The 17815-nt window shown below is 56.3% G+C and overlaps 3 protein-coding genes across 3 annotated transcripts; 1 reads left to right on the forward strand and 2 right to left on the reverse strand.

Annotated features, from left to right (window-relative positions):
• Positions 1-6359: 6359 nt before the first annotated feature.
• KVR01_011164 (uncharacterized protein) lies at positions 6360-7962 on the reverse strand. The gene is made up of 3 exons (XM_044786153.1): positions 7775-7962; positions 7617-7716; positions 6360-7550 (listed from the first exon to the last, which is right to left on the reverse strand). The coding sequence occupies exons 1-3, from the start codon at positions 7889-7891 to the stop codon at positions 6820-6822; spliced, it is 948 nt and encodes a 315-aa protein (XP_044639539.1). The 5' UTR covers positions 7892-7962; the 3' UTR covers positions 6360-6819.
• A 177-nt stretch (positions 7963-8139) lies between these two features.
• KVR01_011401 (uncharacterized protein) lies at positions 8140-12222 on the forward strand. Its single transcript, XM_044783041.1, has 3 exons — positions 8140-8343; positions 8417-10808; positions 10866-12222. Exons 1-3 carry the CDS (start codon positions 8269-8271, stop codon positions 12071-12073), a joined length of 3675 nt encoding a protein of 1224 aa, XP_044639776.1. The 5' UTR covers positions 8140-8268; the 3' UTR covers positions 12074-12222.
• Positions 12223-12234: 12 nt separating this feature from the next.
• Positions 12235-15192, reverse strand: KVR01_011392 (uncharacterized protein). Its single transcript, XM_044788021.1, has 3 exons — positions 14229-15192; positions 13433-14157; positions 12235-13357 (listed from the first exon to the last, which is right to left on the reverse strand). Exons 1-3 carry the CDS (start codon positions 14552-14554, stop codon positions 12405-12407), a joined length of 2004 nt encoding a protein of 667 aa, XP_044639767.1. The 5' UTR covers positions 14555-15192; the 3' UTR covers positions 12235-12404.
• Between the last annotated feature and the right edge of the window lie 2623 nt (positions 15193-17815).

The following is a 17815-nucleotide window of genomic DNA, read 5'->3' on the forward strand; positions in this document are numbered from 1 at the left end:
CGCCTCCTTCGCTTCGACACTCTCTGAATATGTCATTAGCCTCACCGTCCCATTCTTCACAGGACGTACGGCCACTTGATGTGTCAGGAAAACGCTATGACGGGTCGCTGCCCTCGGAATATTGTTCAACCTCCGCAACACGCGTATCAGCAGTGTGCCTTGACGGAAATTTGCTGCTTGTGACTGATCTGGACCCCCTGAAAGAAACGTCACCACTCCAGTTATGCAGCTTTCTGCAGTCAAATGTTCGCCTGCATTCACGTTTTTGTCGGGCCTCAACGTCCTCTCTTCACCACCCGGCAAAGGGATGAGGTCCGTGTACCTGGGTGCGAACAACTTTAATGGCCGGGTGAGAGGGCATGTTTTTACTTCGAAACGGCCCACAGGCTAGCCGAAAGAGGTATCCTGTACAGCTTGCACCAGTGTGATCCAGCAGGGGATCTGGTGGCCTCGTCAACGTCCATGTAGGGAGCGCAATGCGGACTGAGATCGCCCATCAGCTATACAAAAACTGCCAAACACCCGTGCACTACCACATACGGCGGCTCTCCTACTCATGGGTAAGGGCCGTCCATTCAGCCAACATCCTTCATTCAAGGAACAGCTGGCCGAAGCGTCTCCACCCCCTTTGACCGAAGAGTGACCGAGGGGGTGCGCAAAAGTCCAGAGCCTGACCCTTGACTGATGTATGCACCGAGGAGCTCGGAATTCCAACATATCGGATCCGCGTCGCCTAGCCACCCGCCGAGCGACAGCGACTCCAAACGGAGGCAGGAGCCCATGTGTGCTATTCGTGCGATCTTTGGTCGGCCAAACACAAACAATGGTTTTCCCGTCGCTTGACTCAAGCTTGTCTCGGACATCAGACGGCCCAGGCCACTAGGCTTGCACGCTTGGATCTCGCCCACTACCAAACTGCCACCAAGCCTGGAGGTTCGACCAGCCTCACAGTACGGCACCGAGCGTTGTTTCTATGTTTGGAGACTGTATGCGCTCCAAGGGAGCCACGGCATGATAACACAAAGGCATTTCGACAGCAAGCAAGCAACGGCCCCGCCCATCCCCCGGCACCTTGGTACCTGGCTAGGGATCGAATCGCAGCTGACCGTCAGTAGTGGCTTGGATGTTTGGCAGAGGCACAAAAAAAGCACAGGTCCACATCATGTTGCTATTCCCGCAAGCTGGTGGCGCGCGCGGCTGCCCTGCCAGCCTGCCTGCTGGCGATACTCACACATTTCCTTCCCTTTTCTTCTTTTTCTGTTTGAGGGGGAGGGTCTCAGCGCCTCGCCATGGTGAAACGGAAAAAAGACTGGACCTGCAGCAGGTGCAAACCTACTTTGGCAAGGCTTGATGCTGGGCGCCGCATGATGCAAGACGTGATGTGAGGCTCTACGGCCCAGCCGGTGACGGGGCCTCTTGCTCCCATCAGAAGGGTCTTTCCGAAATGCGACACCTGGTGACACCGTCAGGCAGCACGGGGTCTCGTCATAGTCGATCAGGCAATACGCCCAATGGGTTAGACTTTCCGGCCCTTACTCTCTTATTCAGCCCGCGGTGGTCATAGAGGTGCGCGGAAGCCATCTGAGACGCGTCGGGTCTTGGTTTGCGGGGAAGAGAAAAGGGGATAAACCAACTGATCACAAAAAGGGCGTGGTTAAGATCGCTCATTATCGCCAGTCACCTCTGCAACGTCTTCGGCATCTGCCGGTCGAATCGCCCACCCACTGCCCATAGGGCAGTCTGTTGGGCTCTCTTGCCGTAGGTCAAGTCTCTTCATTGCGCCGCACGGGAGGATCTGCACAACGGCCGTCGTCCGGCGCAAGGGGCACCCATGGGCTCCGTACGTCTCTAACCAGGCACATTCATGCGCGAGAGTTCCACGAATCGCTACACGGTCACATATAGGTACATGTGTCTTTTTACCTCGTAATTCCTGGATTGAATAGCCAAACTCTGCTCCACGGAAAAGCCGCACCACACAAAGGGGGCCGGCCACAAACTAGTGCGCCTGTAGAGCTGCTGCTTTCAGGAGTAACTCATGGTAACCGTCCTTCGCCCAGCATGCAACGTCCGAAGAAGTGACGCCGAGATCACACCTGACCCAGCTATCCCTCCTTCTCACACAAAATCCAGTACCAACCAGGTGAGCGTCCTGTATTCGCCGCCAAATGGGTCGCTAACATCATCTGATAGAACAGACCCACAGCCCAAGGGCGTCTTGGTAGTACCGGGGTCCGGCTTGTATCCACTGCGCTGCAAGACAAGCGTCTGCGCGACGACGGCAACGTGCAGCCTGTACTCCCTCGCTTAAGCCCCTCAGTGTGAAGTCTATGCCGGCGGCCACGCGCTCCTCCAAGGGCCGGCAGAAACGGGGCGGGCATCTTGCGCGAGTGGCGTTTGGCCAAGGACGCAGTATCCCGTCCTCGTCGTCCAATGACTTGAGGCTCTTCCGTCACCGATGACCTACGGGCAATCAACCTGGAGCAAAAGGGCCTCGAGGGGACACTTTCATGGCTTCCCGGGTGCCTGGAGACTTCAGGGGATATTCCAACCCCTGTCTTATTCTTATTCTTTTGTTTTTCTGATCCGGTTGGAAGCGGGCAGGAGGCTCGTGCAAATCTGTGGCTCATGCTCGCGCACATTCAGACATAGCCACGCTCCAAGGCCGCCAGGCTGCCAGGCCGACATGCTTGCGCTTGGTTTATACGTCAATCGGATGCTGTCCATCAAGAACGCCTTCGGCCCAGCGGGACGGCAAACAGAACAGAATATGCTTGTGCTTGGTTCTTGGTTTATACGTCGATCGGATGCTATCCGTCAGGAACGCTTACGGCCCAGTGGGACGGCAAATAAAACAGAACACGTTTATGGAACGAGGAGAAACGCAGCCTCCTCCGGGATGAAGTCTAGCTGACATGTGTCACTGGTGCGTAGCCTGCTCTGGTCAGGTCAGTGCCTACGATCATGGCTGGGCGGGTCAGCAGGTACCCGGCTCTCTTTTGTTTCGCCCCATCTCAGCTTTGACCGACGGGTAAAAGTCTCGGTCCATTGCGAGCGTTGACGTTGTCGCCAACTCTCCCCGCATACCTTCAGCTGCTGTAGACGATCCTACGGGGCGTGAGGTGCAGAAGTCTGCTCGAACGTGTGGACCGTGTCTGTTTGCACTCATATCAGCGCCTGTCCCGGTCACCGGGTCCCAGGGCACGAGGTCAACCGATGTGTGGTGGAGGTGCTCACTCGCTGGAGAGGGACACCGAACTGGGAATTTGCCTTGCGCTCTGCCATCTTATCACCCAGTCCTCGCGGTCTAAGCCGGCAGGTTTACCATCCGCTGCACAGCCTACAATCTCGTGATCAGCGTTGAGGACGCGGGAGGCCCGCCCCGGTGCCATCCGATCAACCTGATTGTGACACGCTGGGCAATGTGGCATGAGCTCAGAAACATCATTTCCGTATCGCGCAATCGACACGCGCAATGTCACTGCTACTTCCTCCTCTTGGTCTTCTGCCTGAAAGCAAAGCCAATGCCCCGGTGAGGCTGGGAGGGACTTGACAGGCACGGCGGGCACTGGCCCTCCCAGGAGACGCTGGACGTGCGGCATGCACTGGGACCGGACCCCTGGCTTGAGCTCCGTGTGATTCATCTCTGATCTGTTGAACCTGCTGTCAAACAGCGATTGCCCAGCGTGTGGGCCATGGCGTCAGTGCTTGGGGGGAACTGCTGCCAGACTTGGCGGTAGTGGCTGGGCCGTTTGTTTCACTGGGACTTTGAGCCGCTAAGGACACCCTGAGCACTTTTCTCTCTTGACTTCTGTCCATGAATCCTCGGAACAGGCGATGTCAGTGTATCTACAGCCCACGCGGAATGTCGTTGCGATGTGCATAAACAACAAAGGCATTGCTTGAGGCGGGAGAACCTGAGTGGGAATACTGCTTGGAGGATGAGCACTAGTGGCGTCTGAGCGCCCTAGACCATCTCGAACCAGCAAACAGATGCGAGCGGTTCTGGGAACGCTTGGGCAGGTTAGGGTTTCTCGCGCGAAGCCGAACGACTATATCACTGGAGAAACGAGCGGCGACCCCCAGGCCCCACAGAGGTTGTAAACATTATGTGGAAAACAAACACTGTGAGGACAGCATGGGCGCCTGGAATTGGTCTCTTCGCATCTGCCTTCCCTTACCGGGCCGTTACTCGTTTCCATAGCTTTGAAGATTCCCCGGTTAGATATAAACGCTCTAGACCAGCATGTTATCCTCGGTTTCGTTTCCTACATGCCGCGTGTCTCCAATCCTAAACCTCCCTAACCCTTAAAGCAGTCTTTTCTCGCGTTCCTGCCTATGTAGAACGAAGCTTTGGCGCAATGTGAAGCCAGCCGCCACGTACATCGGGTATGTCATGTTGTGGCTCCTTGCTGATGGACACGAGATGACTTCCAAGCCCGAAGAAAATTCTGGACTTACTTGCGACGACTCATCCCATGCTAGAAATGCCTGGTAGGCCTGATATTTTAAGCCTCAGAACGCCACAGCAACGTTCAAACACCACAATATTGTACCATGATATTCTCACACCTCTAAACTGGCGTCGAAGCGGCGACAACGAGGAGCTCGAGCTGAAGATGCTGAGTACAAGGGCCACTATCATCTGGTAGAAGCTACATGCATGCACAGCCTGCGCATTCTGATATGTCTTACCCTTCTCAACGAGAGGGATGGACCCTGGTAAAATAGAAAGCCATGGGTCGCCGACCGGTGTGTTGAAATACATGAAGAGAGAGCCTTATTCACGTTGACTATCATTTTTTTGGGTGCCTCATGGCCCCAGATATCACTCTGATGTCTCACATACTGTCCTACCTAGGTCATGCCGTAGCACCCCGCAAACAGAGACAGGCTCTCGCGACCTCTGTGGCGTGGAGCTGCGAGAAACGCACCCAGTGATGGGAGGCGCATGCCCTCGAGTGCGGAATCTTGTGATCCTCCCCGATTCAGCCCATGGGATCTCGCAGCTCGGTTATCGTGAACCCCTAGGGTGCGAGCCCGGGCGCTCGAGGGCGCGGTATGGCCTTGTGCGCGACGAGCACGCGCATGTGGCCCCATCCAGAGAGCACGCCTTGCCGAGCCGGCCAGGGAAGCTGGCGCGGGAGAGGCTATGCGAGGACGGGTATCAGCAGCGAGGCTTGCATGTCCCGAGACTTGCTTGTGCGATCTCGCGACCACCATCCCTTTCCCAGATCTCTCGCCTTCGAGTCATGGGGGGAGAAGGCGACGGCCAGCTGGCCGGCGTCTGGGCCGCGCGACCCCAGCATCTGGCGGGTTTTGTTGAAATGAGAAGGCGGCTGTTGATGCCTGGGCCACGCCGCCATGCTTGCTTACGCGGGGATACTTGCGGGTTTGCCCTCCCCGCCCCCGACTTCAATGAGACAGCGAGGAGGTGGTTGGGGCTCAACGGGGGCGGTCATCAGCTAGGCGGCCGGTCCCGGTCTACTGTGTACAAGCAAGTAGGCCATGGATACTCGAGTCTCACGACGAAACCCGGTATCTGCTGATTTTCCCGGTCGAAGGATTGGGCTGAGATCTATATTGATACCAAGGGGGGGTTGGGGGGAGGGGAAAGTTCTCGCCATTCTTGGCCCCCACTCCCTTTGTGAAAGTGGCGATGTATGTGCATTGCTATCCATCCCACTTGACGCGGGCCGCACTCAGCGCGACCACGTTTCCCAGATATGACCTATCGGGCTGCAGCACCGGCGCCCGGAAGGTGCCTTGTGCTTCTCACCCTGCAGCTACAAGGCTGTGATGTCCCGTGGAGTCAAGGGAGTAAAGAGACGAAAGGATTCGCCTATCTCGCCCACGTCAATATGGTAGACCCCGGATGATATTCCTGAAATCGGCACATCGAGCAGCAAGGCAGGTGGGGGGAAAAAAAGCAAAAAAGTGTGGCGCCCGACATCGTCTCGCCTCGCTTCAACCGGGGCTTGACTGATCACATAGCCGGAGAAGCAAATGTCTCGCAAAAAACAAAAACAGAGAAGAGGTGGTGACCGACCTTGACCGCCTAGAACCTCTTGGGCCACGATATGGGCCCCAGCTAATGCGGATCCGAAAACGACAGCATCCGGGCGACGCCTGCGGGGGCGTGGACTAAGCCTTGTTCATTCTACCGGCTGCAGCGGGACTTGGCTCCGTTGCAGCCGGAGGCACGTCTTGTGGGGCGTGTGAGCCTCGTCACGGCACTTGCCCTTTGCCCAGTCTCTTCGATACATGATGGCGTCCTGTGGGGAAGTGGAGTGAACTCGTAGCACGTATATCTCCTCTGTCGAGGTTGAAATGTGGGGTGATCATTTATTCCTTCGGGCGGTCTTCGGGTGGTAGATAGGGGACTTCCCCATTGGAAACGACGGATAATGTCGACTCGTAAATTACAGTGTCAATCTGTGGGTGGGCTGACAATCAAATGTACCGGGCCTATTCCAGCTGGGGAAGACGCTGTGCCTGCGGTGGAGTATATCCTGAGCATCCTGATTTTGGACTCTGATGAGCTCCGTCTGAGTGGTGCCTTGTGAGCGAGTACCCAGATAAGCAGAAAAGTAACAAGGACATACCACGTGGAGCCGCGGCAGTTAGCAGTGTGTGTGTGTGTGTGTGTAGACAATGCGTTGTGACTCCGCGTTTAAAGGGCTCTCGCTGGATAAATGAGAGAGCGATGGAAGCTCTCACGTATGAAAATTGAGCACTTGAAGTCCTATTTCAAACTTCAATGCTACCTTAGAGGTCTAGAACTACACGTGAATTAGATCACGGCATCACTATGACCACTCAGTAGTCGTAGAAGCCCTTGCCGCTCTTCTTGCCCAGCCAACCGGCATCCACCATCTTACCCAAGAGCACGCTGGGTCGATACTTGCTGTCGCCCGTCTCCCCGTGCAAAACCTTCATGATGGCCAGACATGTGTCCAACCCGATGAAGTCAGCCAACTGCAACGGGCCCATTGGCACGTTGGTGCCGTTCTTCATGATGGCATCTATCGAGTCGCGGTCGCCAACGCCTGTCTCTAGGCAAATGACAGCCTCGTTGATGTAGGGCATGAGGATACGGTTTGCCAGGAAGCCGGGCGAGTCGGCTGACACGGACGGGATCTTTCCCATGGCCTTGCAAAAGGCGATGGCGCGGTCGACCGTCTCCTGGCTGGTCTGCAGGCCGCTGATGATCTCGACGCCCTTCTGCACTGGCACGGGGTTCATGAAATGTGTCGAGACGACGCGCGAGCTGGCCGAGAGGTCCTTGGGGTCCTTGGTCGTGGCGGCAGCGATGCGGGTGATGGAGATGGATGATGTGTTTGTGGCCAGGATGGCGTGTGGTGGGCACACCTCGGCCAGTTTTGAGAATATGTCAAACTTGAGGCTGGGGATCTCTGGCACGGCCTCGATCACAAAATCGACCTCGGACAAAGGGTCCATGGACGTTGAAGGTGTCAGGTTTGAGCGGGCCAGGTCGGCCTGCTCCTGGGTGATGCGTTCCTTGGAGACATCTTTGGCAAGGAGCTTGTCTGCATGGTCAGGTCAGTATATGGCTCGCTCGCCCGCGTACGAGATGATCCCTAAGAGCAACACACCTGCGAACTTGAGGCCTTTGTCGAGAGATGCTTGAGAGGTATCCACCAGAGTGACGGGGACTTGGGCTCTTTGTGCGGCGACCAGAGCTATTCCGAGGCCCTGATATCAAGGTCAGTTGGGAACTCATTTGAGGCTATCACATGTCTGGAGTGCTCACCATCTGTCCGGCGCCCACAACGCCCAATCTCTTGACAGGCGTTGATGAGGAGCTGTACTGCCTCAATTGAGGTAATACTCTTTGAAAAACACGCGTTCTTGAAGCTGAGAATGCCATTTTGCCAGATGAATTATGTGGTGAAAGAATGATAGACTGGTTGCGGACAGACGTCCTCGGTATGATGTCGCTTAATCCAACGAACGCCTCGGCATCATAGCCGAGACCCCTGCGGCTACCTTCGGGCTTTGTTGAAGCGTTCCAAGGGTTCGGGTCCACATGCTGGGGGTGGAGGGTTTGGTGGGGAAGGGGGGTGGCATCCGTCTAAGCGACGGACGCGTCTTCTTTTGCCGCGGCGCGTCTCCCAGGCGTTTCCCATTTACGCGCTCCAAATCTTAGATCCGGCCCTCCAAAGTCAACACCACCACATACTGTCTCCGAAGGGTTCTGATATTGGTCACTACTGTGGCTCGGGGTCAGACCCACGGACAGCGACCATGGAGTCTTCGATTGACAGAGAAGATGTGGTGCATCCCGAAGTTCGGGCACATATCAACAGTCTCGTCTCGGCTGTAAGTGGCGATCCGCCTAACTGCCCTTTGTAGAGTGGAATTCTAGGCTGACCTTGGGGTGTCTACGCAACAGCTTGGAGGATTTGCCGACGAAGACGATGGGGCACATTACAGGCTAGGAGACGACGCTCTCGACGTCCTGCGCGACATCAAGAAATGGATCCGATTTTACGACGAAAGGCACAACCGCATGGACGTTGCGCGATGTATATCCGACGCAAACCTGGTCAGCGGAGACCTGATGCACATCCTAGCCCTTTGGAAAGAGAATTGCAAGGACGAGAGATACAAGTCCCGCTTAGCTCTCGCCTGTTACGAACTCTTGGCTCCCTTGACCTGGCCCATCGAAAAGAACAAGGAGACCATGACCGTCAACCACCACAGGCATGTCCCGGTACTCGAGCTGGCACAGCTGAAATACAAGCGCGATATTCTCAACTTCGACGGGGCACAGATTCTGCATACAGCAGTGCGTGTTGCCCTGCCCTCTATGGCGATGCCCATCGGCGACAGGTCGCAAAGGGATGTCGGGATCATTAAGCTTGTTCTCTACTTCTTGCGGAATGTCGCCATGATCACGCCTCCTCCTGGGCTCAGTTTCGATGGAGATGAGACTCAGATCTCCCGGTCGGCCCTCATCGACGCCTTCTCGTACCAGGACATCTTCCTCACTCTCCTGACTCTAGCATCGAATATGGGCGAAGAGTTCAAGACTGAGGACGTCATCGTTATGGAGATCATTTTCCATCTCATCAAAAGGGTTGACGTCAAAAAGCTCTTCCTCAACGAGCAGGAACTCATGAAGGCCAAGACGGACGAGCTGGCTGGTGCGATGAAGAAGGAAGCATCCATGTTACGATCATACAGCCGCAAGGCTCCAACAAGACACAGTCGTTTTGGCACCATGTTGTGGATCCAGAAATCAGACGGCAAAGTGTCCTCACTGTCGGGTCAAAGTGCGCTTGCAGATGTGTCCAGTCGAGAGCGGAAATTGGATGAGACCAAAACATTCCGACCCCCACGACGAGCAGCAAAGGAAAGCATGGAGCCCAAGGACCTTGGTCCTCAGGTCATATTAAACGCGCGAGCGAATAACCAACTGTGCGGATTCGTGGAGGAATTCCTGGATTCCGGCTTCAACCCGCTGTTTTCACAGGTGCGCAAGACCCTAGAGAGAGAAGGCACAGAAGTAATGCAGTACCATGGTCAACAATTCTTCTACACTGTTGCCTGGTTCCTGGAGGCCGAAAGAGCGAGACAACAATCCAAGAAGGGCAAGACTTCTTCGGCCGACGATCAAGTGAGCAGTTTTCAGCTGGTCGCAGGCGTGCTGAACCAAGAGATGTTCATCGCCCTGAAGCGGAATCTACACAAATCATTCACCGATGGCGACTGGCGCGAGCTGAACGCCGTTATGCGATGCTTCACGCAGATTCTTCTCACGATTCAGGAAATGTTCGCATCAGAGAATGAGGAGGACCAAGAGATCGCAGAGAACGCACTGAGCCGTCTGTTCTATGAAGAGGTTACCCACGACACGATCGTCAATATTGTGCGCGCATACAAAGACCAAGGATTTGACTATTTGGATGCGTGCACAGAACTCGTTCACACGTACATGCGCGTCTTGGAGGCATACTCCAAGGAGAACGTAGACATGCAGGTCCGGTCCAAGAGGAGAACACGAAAGAAGAAGAAGGCCGCCGTCGCAGCTTCGCAGGACGGTGAGGCCAATGGCAGCGATGAGGAAGACGCAGGCTCTGCCGATGAACAAGCAGCTGCCGAGAGGACGGCCCAAGAGCGCAAGTTCGATTTCAAGAAGTTCGCCAATCGATTCGTCCCTCAAGGCGTCGTGGACACATTTGTCAAATTCACAAAGTACTACCGCGATCTCGACGAGTCGCAGTTGAAGAGGGCCCATCGATACTTCTACCGGTTAGCTTTCAAGCAGGACATGAGCGTCATGCTCTTCCGTGTCGACATCATACATCTGCTCTACAACATGGTCAAGGGCCCTGAGCCTCTCGATAAATCCTCAGGGATGTACAAGGACTGGGAAGAACTTGTGAAGCAGATCCTGCGACGTTGTGTGAAGAAGATTGAGGAGCGACCAGCATTGATCATTGAAATGCTGTTCTCCAAGATTAACTCGACAGCATACTACCTTGAGTATGGTTACGACAAGCAGGTGCTGAGCAGTTCCACACCAAAGCCGGCCGCCGCCCTTGAGTTCCGTCGTCCAGACCTTACCTTGGCAGAGCAGGTAGCAACTGCTGTTGGCCTGCTGCTAGACAAGAATGAGAGCGACCAAATCGAATGGGTCAAGAACCAGCTGGCAGCCTGCGAGGTCGTGCGTTCTGTCTGGGAAGCAGGCGAGAAAGCTAAGCTCATGGTGGAGGAGCCTGATGGCACAATGACCCTGAGGGAAGATTGGAAGAGCGCCATGGCAGAACCTGAATTCTTCAGTAAGTCGATACCCTTCTCATCACCGGACTTTCCATCAATGCTAACATTTTGACCAGCCCTCCGAGCCGACAACGATGCTCGAAAAACGGCAATTTTCAAGAATCCTCGTTTGCGCCTGCTCATGCAGGTTCTTGGTTTTGAGCGTTTGTCCTCGGCGCTAGATGAGGAGATCGGGTCAGCCTGGATCATATCTTCGCGGCACTTCGCAGAGGACCTGGCGGAGTACAAGGCACTGATCGACAAGGCCGAATTCGACCCCCCAGCATTCGACGACGGTGAGACCGCCGAGGACCAGGTCCGACGCAAGACCGCTCCGCGAAAGAAAGCCGTGTACGACGATGAGAATGACGACATCGACGATCTCCTCGACGACGGGGACGAGGCGCTCTTCCCAGCCAACCTCAAACCCAGCAAGCTCGTCGGCCCAGGGAACGAGAAACCGGCCAAGAAGCGCCGCCTCCGCCGCAAGGCCGACGGCGGGGAGGACGGCGGCCTGCCGACGGACGAAGAGGACGAGGAGCGCGCCGAGAGGGCGAAGAAGCGGCGCAAGCGCGACCTCGAGAAACAGCGCAAGATCAAGTCTGCGCTCTACGTCAACCCCGACGATGACGAGTCGGATGCCGAGGCGGACGCGGACTTCTTTGCGCGCGAGGAGGCGATCCGGCAGCGCGTCAAGAAGGCCCTCCAGTTCGCACCGACGGATGCGGCGCAGCTCCAGGAGCCGGAGGTGACGCCGCAGGGGATCGCGGACACCATCAAGAGGCTGATGGGCGACAGTGATGCCGAGGATGGCGAGAGTGACACGGCTGGCTCGCCGCGTGCGTCGCAGGGCAGCTCGGGCTCGAGAAAGAGGAAGTCTGACGCCCTGGGGGACGACGACGACGAAACCAGCCCGCCGGCCTCGAGGAGACGCGTCGCCAAGCCCAAGAAGACGAGGGGAGGTTTCCTGGCCGATAGCAGCGACGAGGACGAGGACATGGACGACGCGGATCCATCGTCGCCTGCCGGCGCGGCCAGTGCCGCCGGCGCGCAGGAGGACCACGACTCAGACAGCGATCACATGGAAACGGATGATACGCCGTTGTCGTCCAACCCCAAGGAGGAGGCGACTAACCAACGGCGGTCCCCGCTCAAGGAGAAGACAGCTAACACCCTGGCAAACCAAGAGTCGGACGATGGGGAGGATGACGACGTTCCTGTGGTCAGCAAGAGGCGCCCGAGGGTCAGGGGTGGCTTCGCGATGGACAGCAGTGATGAGGAGTAATTGGTAGGATTAGGGTAGCACCATGCGTGGGAGTTTTGGAGTTTGCGGCTCACTGCTGCTGACAGTGCAGGGTTGGATAATCTAGTTGGGCATCACATACATATCTTTGAGTGAGAACAAATTCATAGCGAATAAAAGTGAATCAATCGCGTGTTCATGCCTGCGTGACTTGACATTACAATTTATGTTCATCTATGCATTATATATAACCCCGAACATGTGCTGTTGCCCAATGGCAAATGCCTTTACCGAAGCCCATTTAGAACCCCCCCCCCAGCTTGACCCATTTCATTTATGCCCATTACATCGCCTTCTCAACAGACGCACCATCTCATTTCTCTCCTTCAAAAACACCACTGTTCCTCCTCCTCATCCGCATGCTCTCCCCCAGCTCAGCAAGCTCGGCCTCGCTCTTCCTCCGTCCCAAGCCGCCACCCTCAGCACCCCCATCCCGGCCCCCGAACAAGGCACCGCTGCTCCCATTCTGCCCGTCGTCGTCCGCAGCGGCAAACGACGCCGCATCGTCGCCCTCGTCGTCCACGTCGGGGGTGTCCCCGCCGTACGTGCCGCCCACGCTCTCCATGGTGAACGGGCTGGCGGTCGGCGCGTCGAGGACCGCGAGCTCCTGCGGCGTGAACAGGCGCGGCAGCAGCAGCGCGCGCGCGGGGATGAGCGCGATGATGAAGACGGGGAACCCGACGGCGGCGACGGTCTGCGTGATGGCGAAGGTGGCGCCGAAGCCCAGCAGCGCGAGCCCGACGAAGAGCCAGACGCGCGAGCGGCGGCGGACGCGGCGCAGCGGGCTGGCGGACGGCGTCAGCTCCGAGTCGCGCAGGAGGAACAGGATCTTGGCCGTGACGCCGTTGCCCTCGAGGGCCTGGTACCCCATGATGAAGAAGAGCCCCGCCAGCACGCCCTGCGGGATCAGGTGCAGCACCACCAGCAGCGGGCCCGTCATGGTGCCCAGCGTCAGCAGGCCCTGCGCCAGGTTCGACACGCGCTGCTCCACCACGTGCGTGCGCCGCAGCTCCCAGTGGCCCTTCCTGTCGCCGCCCTCGTCGTCGGCGCCGGCGCCGGCCGAGTTCTCGCCGCTGTCGCTGTGGACGACCTTGGTGACGCACAGGGACTCCGTGTGGAAGGGCGCCTGCGGGATGAGGCCGTTGGGGAAGGGGATGCCGAGAAGACCGGCGACGCCGGTGGTCAGGCCCAGTAGGAAGATGTCCCAGTGGAAGCCGGGTGGTTTTCTGAGTGGGAACTCGGTGCCCTGGGCGATGAGGGATGATACTGTGTGAATGAAAGCAGGTCAGCCACGAAGTGCCCCAGTCAGCATCCGCCAAGTCTATGTTGAGGCAAGCCTACCATTGTGATCGAACCAGAACAGGATGGTCAGCAGCAACGCAAAGGGTATGGCGAGAAACACGTCGGCCACCCTGATGTCCCAGAAGTGGACGAGCCAGCCCCTATCTTGGGTGGGAAAGAAGGCGGCGCTCGTGGGGAGGCTGTCGAGGTCCACCTGCTTCATCCTGCCGATGTGCACGAAACCGGTGAAAAAGACGACGGTCAGCGGGGTCCCGTAGTCCTTGAGAAAGACCCTGACGTAGTGGTTAAAGAGCGAGCTGGCGCCCAGCTGGCCGCAGGCGTAGGCGATGAAGAAGACCAGCATGGCGGCCATGACGCTCAGGTAGAAGGGCTCGCGGTCGCCGAGCAGGGTGAGGATCTGGACGCCCTTCTGGAGGTAGATGAAGGCGACGTAGAAGCCGAAGATGTCGCATGGGAAGCGGGTGACGTAGCGCAGCCAGTTGCACGAGTTGGTGACGGCGAGGATCCAGTGCATGACGAGGGCCCACAGACCGATCCAGCACATGAAGGCCAGGTAGTTGACCCCGGTGGGCACCATGATGTCGTACACGGTGTAATTGAAGACGGTGATGGGCCCCGTCACGCCCACGATGACGAGCGGCTGGCAGGCGAGGACGGAGAAGACGACGGAGCCGAGGACCGAGGCCAGCAGTACCTCATTGACCCCGTACTGCGAGTGGGTGCGGGTGAACATGTCCAGGGAGAAGGCCAGGGCTGGGAGGATGCTGTTGGGTGTCTGGATCAGCATCGTTCAGGTGCAATTGGGCGTCTGCGTAAGAGAAAAGCCGCGTCATACTTTGCAAAATACATATAGACAGTGGCAGGAACAACACGGTAGTCCCAGGCGTCCTTCCAGTCACTCCAGTAGTAGGGGGCGCGGCGGCGCAGGTCGCCGACCATGCCCTTGAACAGGCGGATCTTCCACCATTTTGGAGTGCGGGCAGTTGAGCCAGAGTGTGACCGTGCCGCCGAGGCTCGTGATGCAGTCTTCTGAAGGGAGGTGGGCGGCATGTTGGACCCAGAGCCGGTGTGGTCCGGCGAAGCCACGGCCCCGGGTTCGGCTCCTGACCGGGGATCGGAAGGTGACTTGTCCCGGAGGTCGGAGGGGCTGCCTCGGGCCATTGTGGCTGAGGACAATGCAACGATATGATAACGGGATGGATAAACTCAGGGGAGGATGAACAGGTTCGTTAATAACAGTGACATGTCGAACAATGGCCTCCTCACAACTTGGCCCCTGGAGAAAAAAAAGTAGCTTCGCCTGTCGGGAGTTGGCCGCGGGTAGTACCCGGTCGAAGCCTTTGGCTTTGCGAAAAGGACTAAAGAGGCGACTTATAAGAAAACATTCAGCTAGAGGGACCAGGGTTCTAGAGAAAAACTTGGGGATGACGGCATCTCAAAGGAGTTAGCGGTAGTTAGCCGCTTAAGAGCAGAGGGTAGTTCTTTTGCAGCAGGAGGAGGAGGAGGGGACTAGTACGGAGATCGCCGCGGACTTGAAGTACCTTGGGACCACACGCGTGGTTTCTTGGTCCGAGTCCTGGCTGGCCGGTTGGCAAGGAGAGGCATGCGGTGTGAGCAGCTTCAACTTCTCTCTCAGTCGACCGATGATTCATATACCTGAGGGGCAGCAAGTAATAAAGTACTGTGTAATATCACCGCCAAGCGAGGCGAGTTGTGTTCAGATACCATCTGTTTGTTGTGGTCGAGAATAGGTAGGTACCTAGATTAGGTTAGTACCGTCGCGGCGTCCAGATCCTGAGTAAAAGAGCGCAAAACTACGAGCCGAGTCGACTGCTGTGTGGGCAGTCCCCAACAATGGCCGTACCTTCCAAGGACCCAGGACGGTGCGGGTGGATCTCTGCCGGGCCCCTACCACCCGTTGAACCACAGTCTCCGTCAGTCCGTGTGCGGCTCCATCGCCCCAACCCACCCCACCTTCCGTGCAGCCGTTGGCATGCCTTGCAAGCTCCCGCACCGTCAGACCATACGGACAGACGGAGTGCACTACACTACTGCACAGCCGGCGTGTCGATGCCGATCTTTAGCCGCTGGGCGAGGCGAGGCGAGGCTTTTTGCCACACTAGACTAGTACAGAATGGTGCCTGCTTCATCCAGCCTTGTCCCTTCCTGCGTTTTGGGTTCTGCCCAGGCAGAACATGCCAAACCTGCAAAGCTAAAAGCTGCTTCAACTAGTGTCGCTAGTACTATTTTGTCTATTCAGAAGACACACTTGCAAATCACACAATTGACACAATTGACTCTTGTCCCTGACACCACCGCAAGAATGCCCCCATCAGCCACCTGTGCAGCCCTTGAGCTACTGACTCTACCAAAGTGGAGCTCGCTTGTAAGTGAGGTTGTCAAGCTTTGTCGCCTGATCGCCGCTATTGTTTCCCAGCTGGAGCCTTGGAATACTCAAGTACACATGTACAACACCGCTGCGTCGATCCGGCAACTTACATGCTGCTGACCGCACTTTTTTCTCCTCCTCCGTCCGACTGGATGGCTTCTCTTGTCGTGATTGGTGTCAGTGTCAAAGAAAGCCTCCGATGCCCAGGGCACGTTCCTCCTCGGCACACGGCCCAGTGTAGTCAATGATCAATAACCAACCATCGATGCCCGATGGCCGACGGCCGATGGTTTGAGTCATCAGGTCTTGCCACCTGGGAAGGAGTGGCATCTGTTCAACAGAAGGTTTGAGGGAGAGTGCGATCCTAGCACGCAGTCCGTCTCTGGCCAATCCTTGTTGTCGATGCTTGCACCTGCTTCCCTCGTGCGAAGCGAATCAATGATACTTGGGACACGAGCTCGGGCTGCTTGCAATCTGACTCAACCACTTGGGACGGCGCGCTTCAGGGCCTGTCTCGCTTCGAGCCCTGTCACGATTCCTCCTCTCCGATTGGTGATATTCTTGAAGAGATTGTCCTGTCATCCAGCGGCGGAGCATCTCAACTTTCCGATCCGCCATATGTCATTTCCCATACAGAATCATACAGGGTTATGATGGACAAGCTATGTCGGAGATCTGGTAGCTCAAACTTTGTTCGTGTGTATCTCTCCTTCACCCTTGCTTGCGTATGAACACGGCCCCTGTACAGAGATCCCAAGTGGGAAATATGAATGACACGGCCTAGGTGCACAAGACCTTCTCATATCATACACGAGTCAAGTCCTTCGAAGCAGAGGGCCTGGTCGATATCGCTAAAGATGGAGAAAGGTTCGATGTTATGTTCTAGAATTCTGGCGACTTTCTCGGCGTTTCGTATCTGCGTCTCATTCATTGTCAGGTAGGTCATTACTGCCACGGACTGGTGAAAAATGACACTTACTACATGACAAGGAATCAAATAAACTGCGATGCTGTATGAACCTTGGAAGATAAAGGCGAAAGAATTGGTTGAGAAAATTACTCTAATGGTCTCCCAAGCAAAGGAGAATCCACCGTGGGTAGAGCGACAGGATGAAAATTTGCTCGCTTGCCCTTTTTCTTTTTACTATTCTTATTCTTACGGTCCAACGACTACACGTGTTCGTGGGACATGGCCCCCATGAAGATCCGTCGCGAAACAGGCGCGTGGTTATTCAGGCCCATGCCAGTGTCACAAACTTCGCGCTGAAGAATAAAAATCCGGATCATTGATAGGATAGGACCTTTGCCCCCGAACTCACACTTATATCCCGCTCTTCTTGAGAGCGTGCCCAAGTGGGATGGGCCAGCCATCTTTTCCCTGATTCAGGTCTCACCCTCATGAGACACACAACGGGCAATGGGGCATGATGCCATCCATCCCAGCCTGCGTGCGGAGGCAGATCCCACTTGAGGTCGACTCGAGCACATTGTTGAAAATCATGAACACGTCAGCAGGCACAACTGCCTTGGATGGGGATTAGCATCCACACCCATTGGTCACGCTTGACAAGTATCCGCCAGATACAACCTCGCATCCAGCTTTAGGTGACCCGCCCACTCCTCTGGTCCCTCTAGCTAGGCTGCCACACGGCATGGCCGAAGGGCTTAGACGTCGGGCGCCAACTAGTATCGGTGAATTCCACTCTCAGACTGCCCAGCCATCATGGCTCCATGGAGCATAAGGTTTAGAATGAATATCTACGACAGGCTGAAGGGCTCTGGAATTCCACAACGGTTGACATTGCGGGACAGCATGCCTATATCTCCCTTTTTATGCATAACTCTCCCTTCCGGGGCGGTAAGAAGCACCGATGGGGTGAGACATGCTTGCTGGATGGAGCGGAGGCTACCGCCACTCTGCTAGAGAAATGTCTTCGCCTTTCCCGCGTTACCGCTTCTCAACGGTTGGATCTTTTTGGAGCCGACGATATCACATTTGGGGCATCATCAGTACACATGATTCTCTTTCCTCT

This window comes from Diaporthe batatas (assembly GCF_019321695.1).
Source record: "Diaporthe batatas strain CRI 302-4 chromosome Unknown Contig00015, whole genome shotgun sequence".
NCBI lineage: Eukaryota > Fungi > Ascomycota > Sordariomycetes > Diaporthales > Diaporthaceae > Diaporthe > Diaporthe batatas.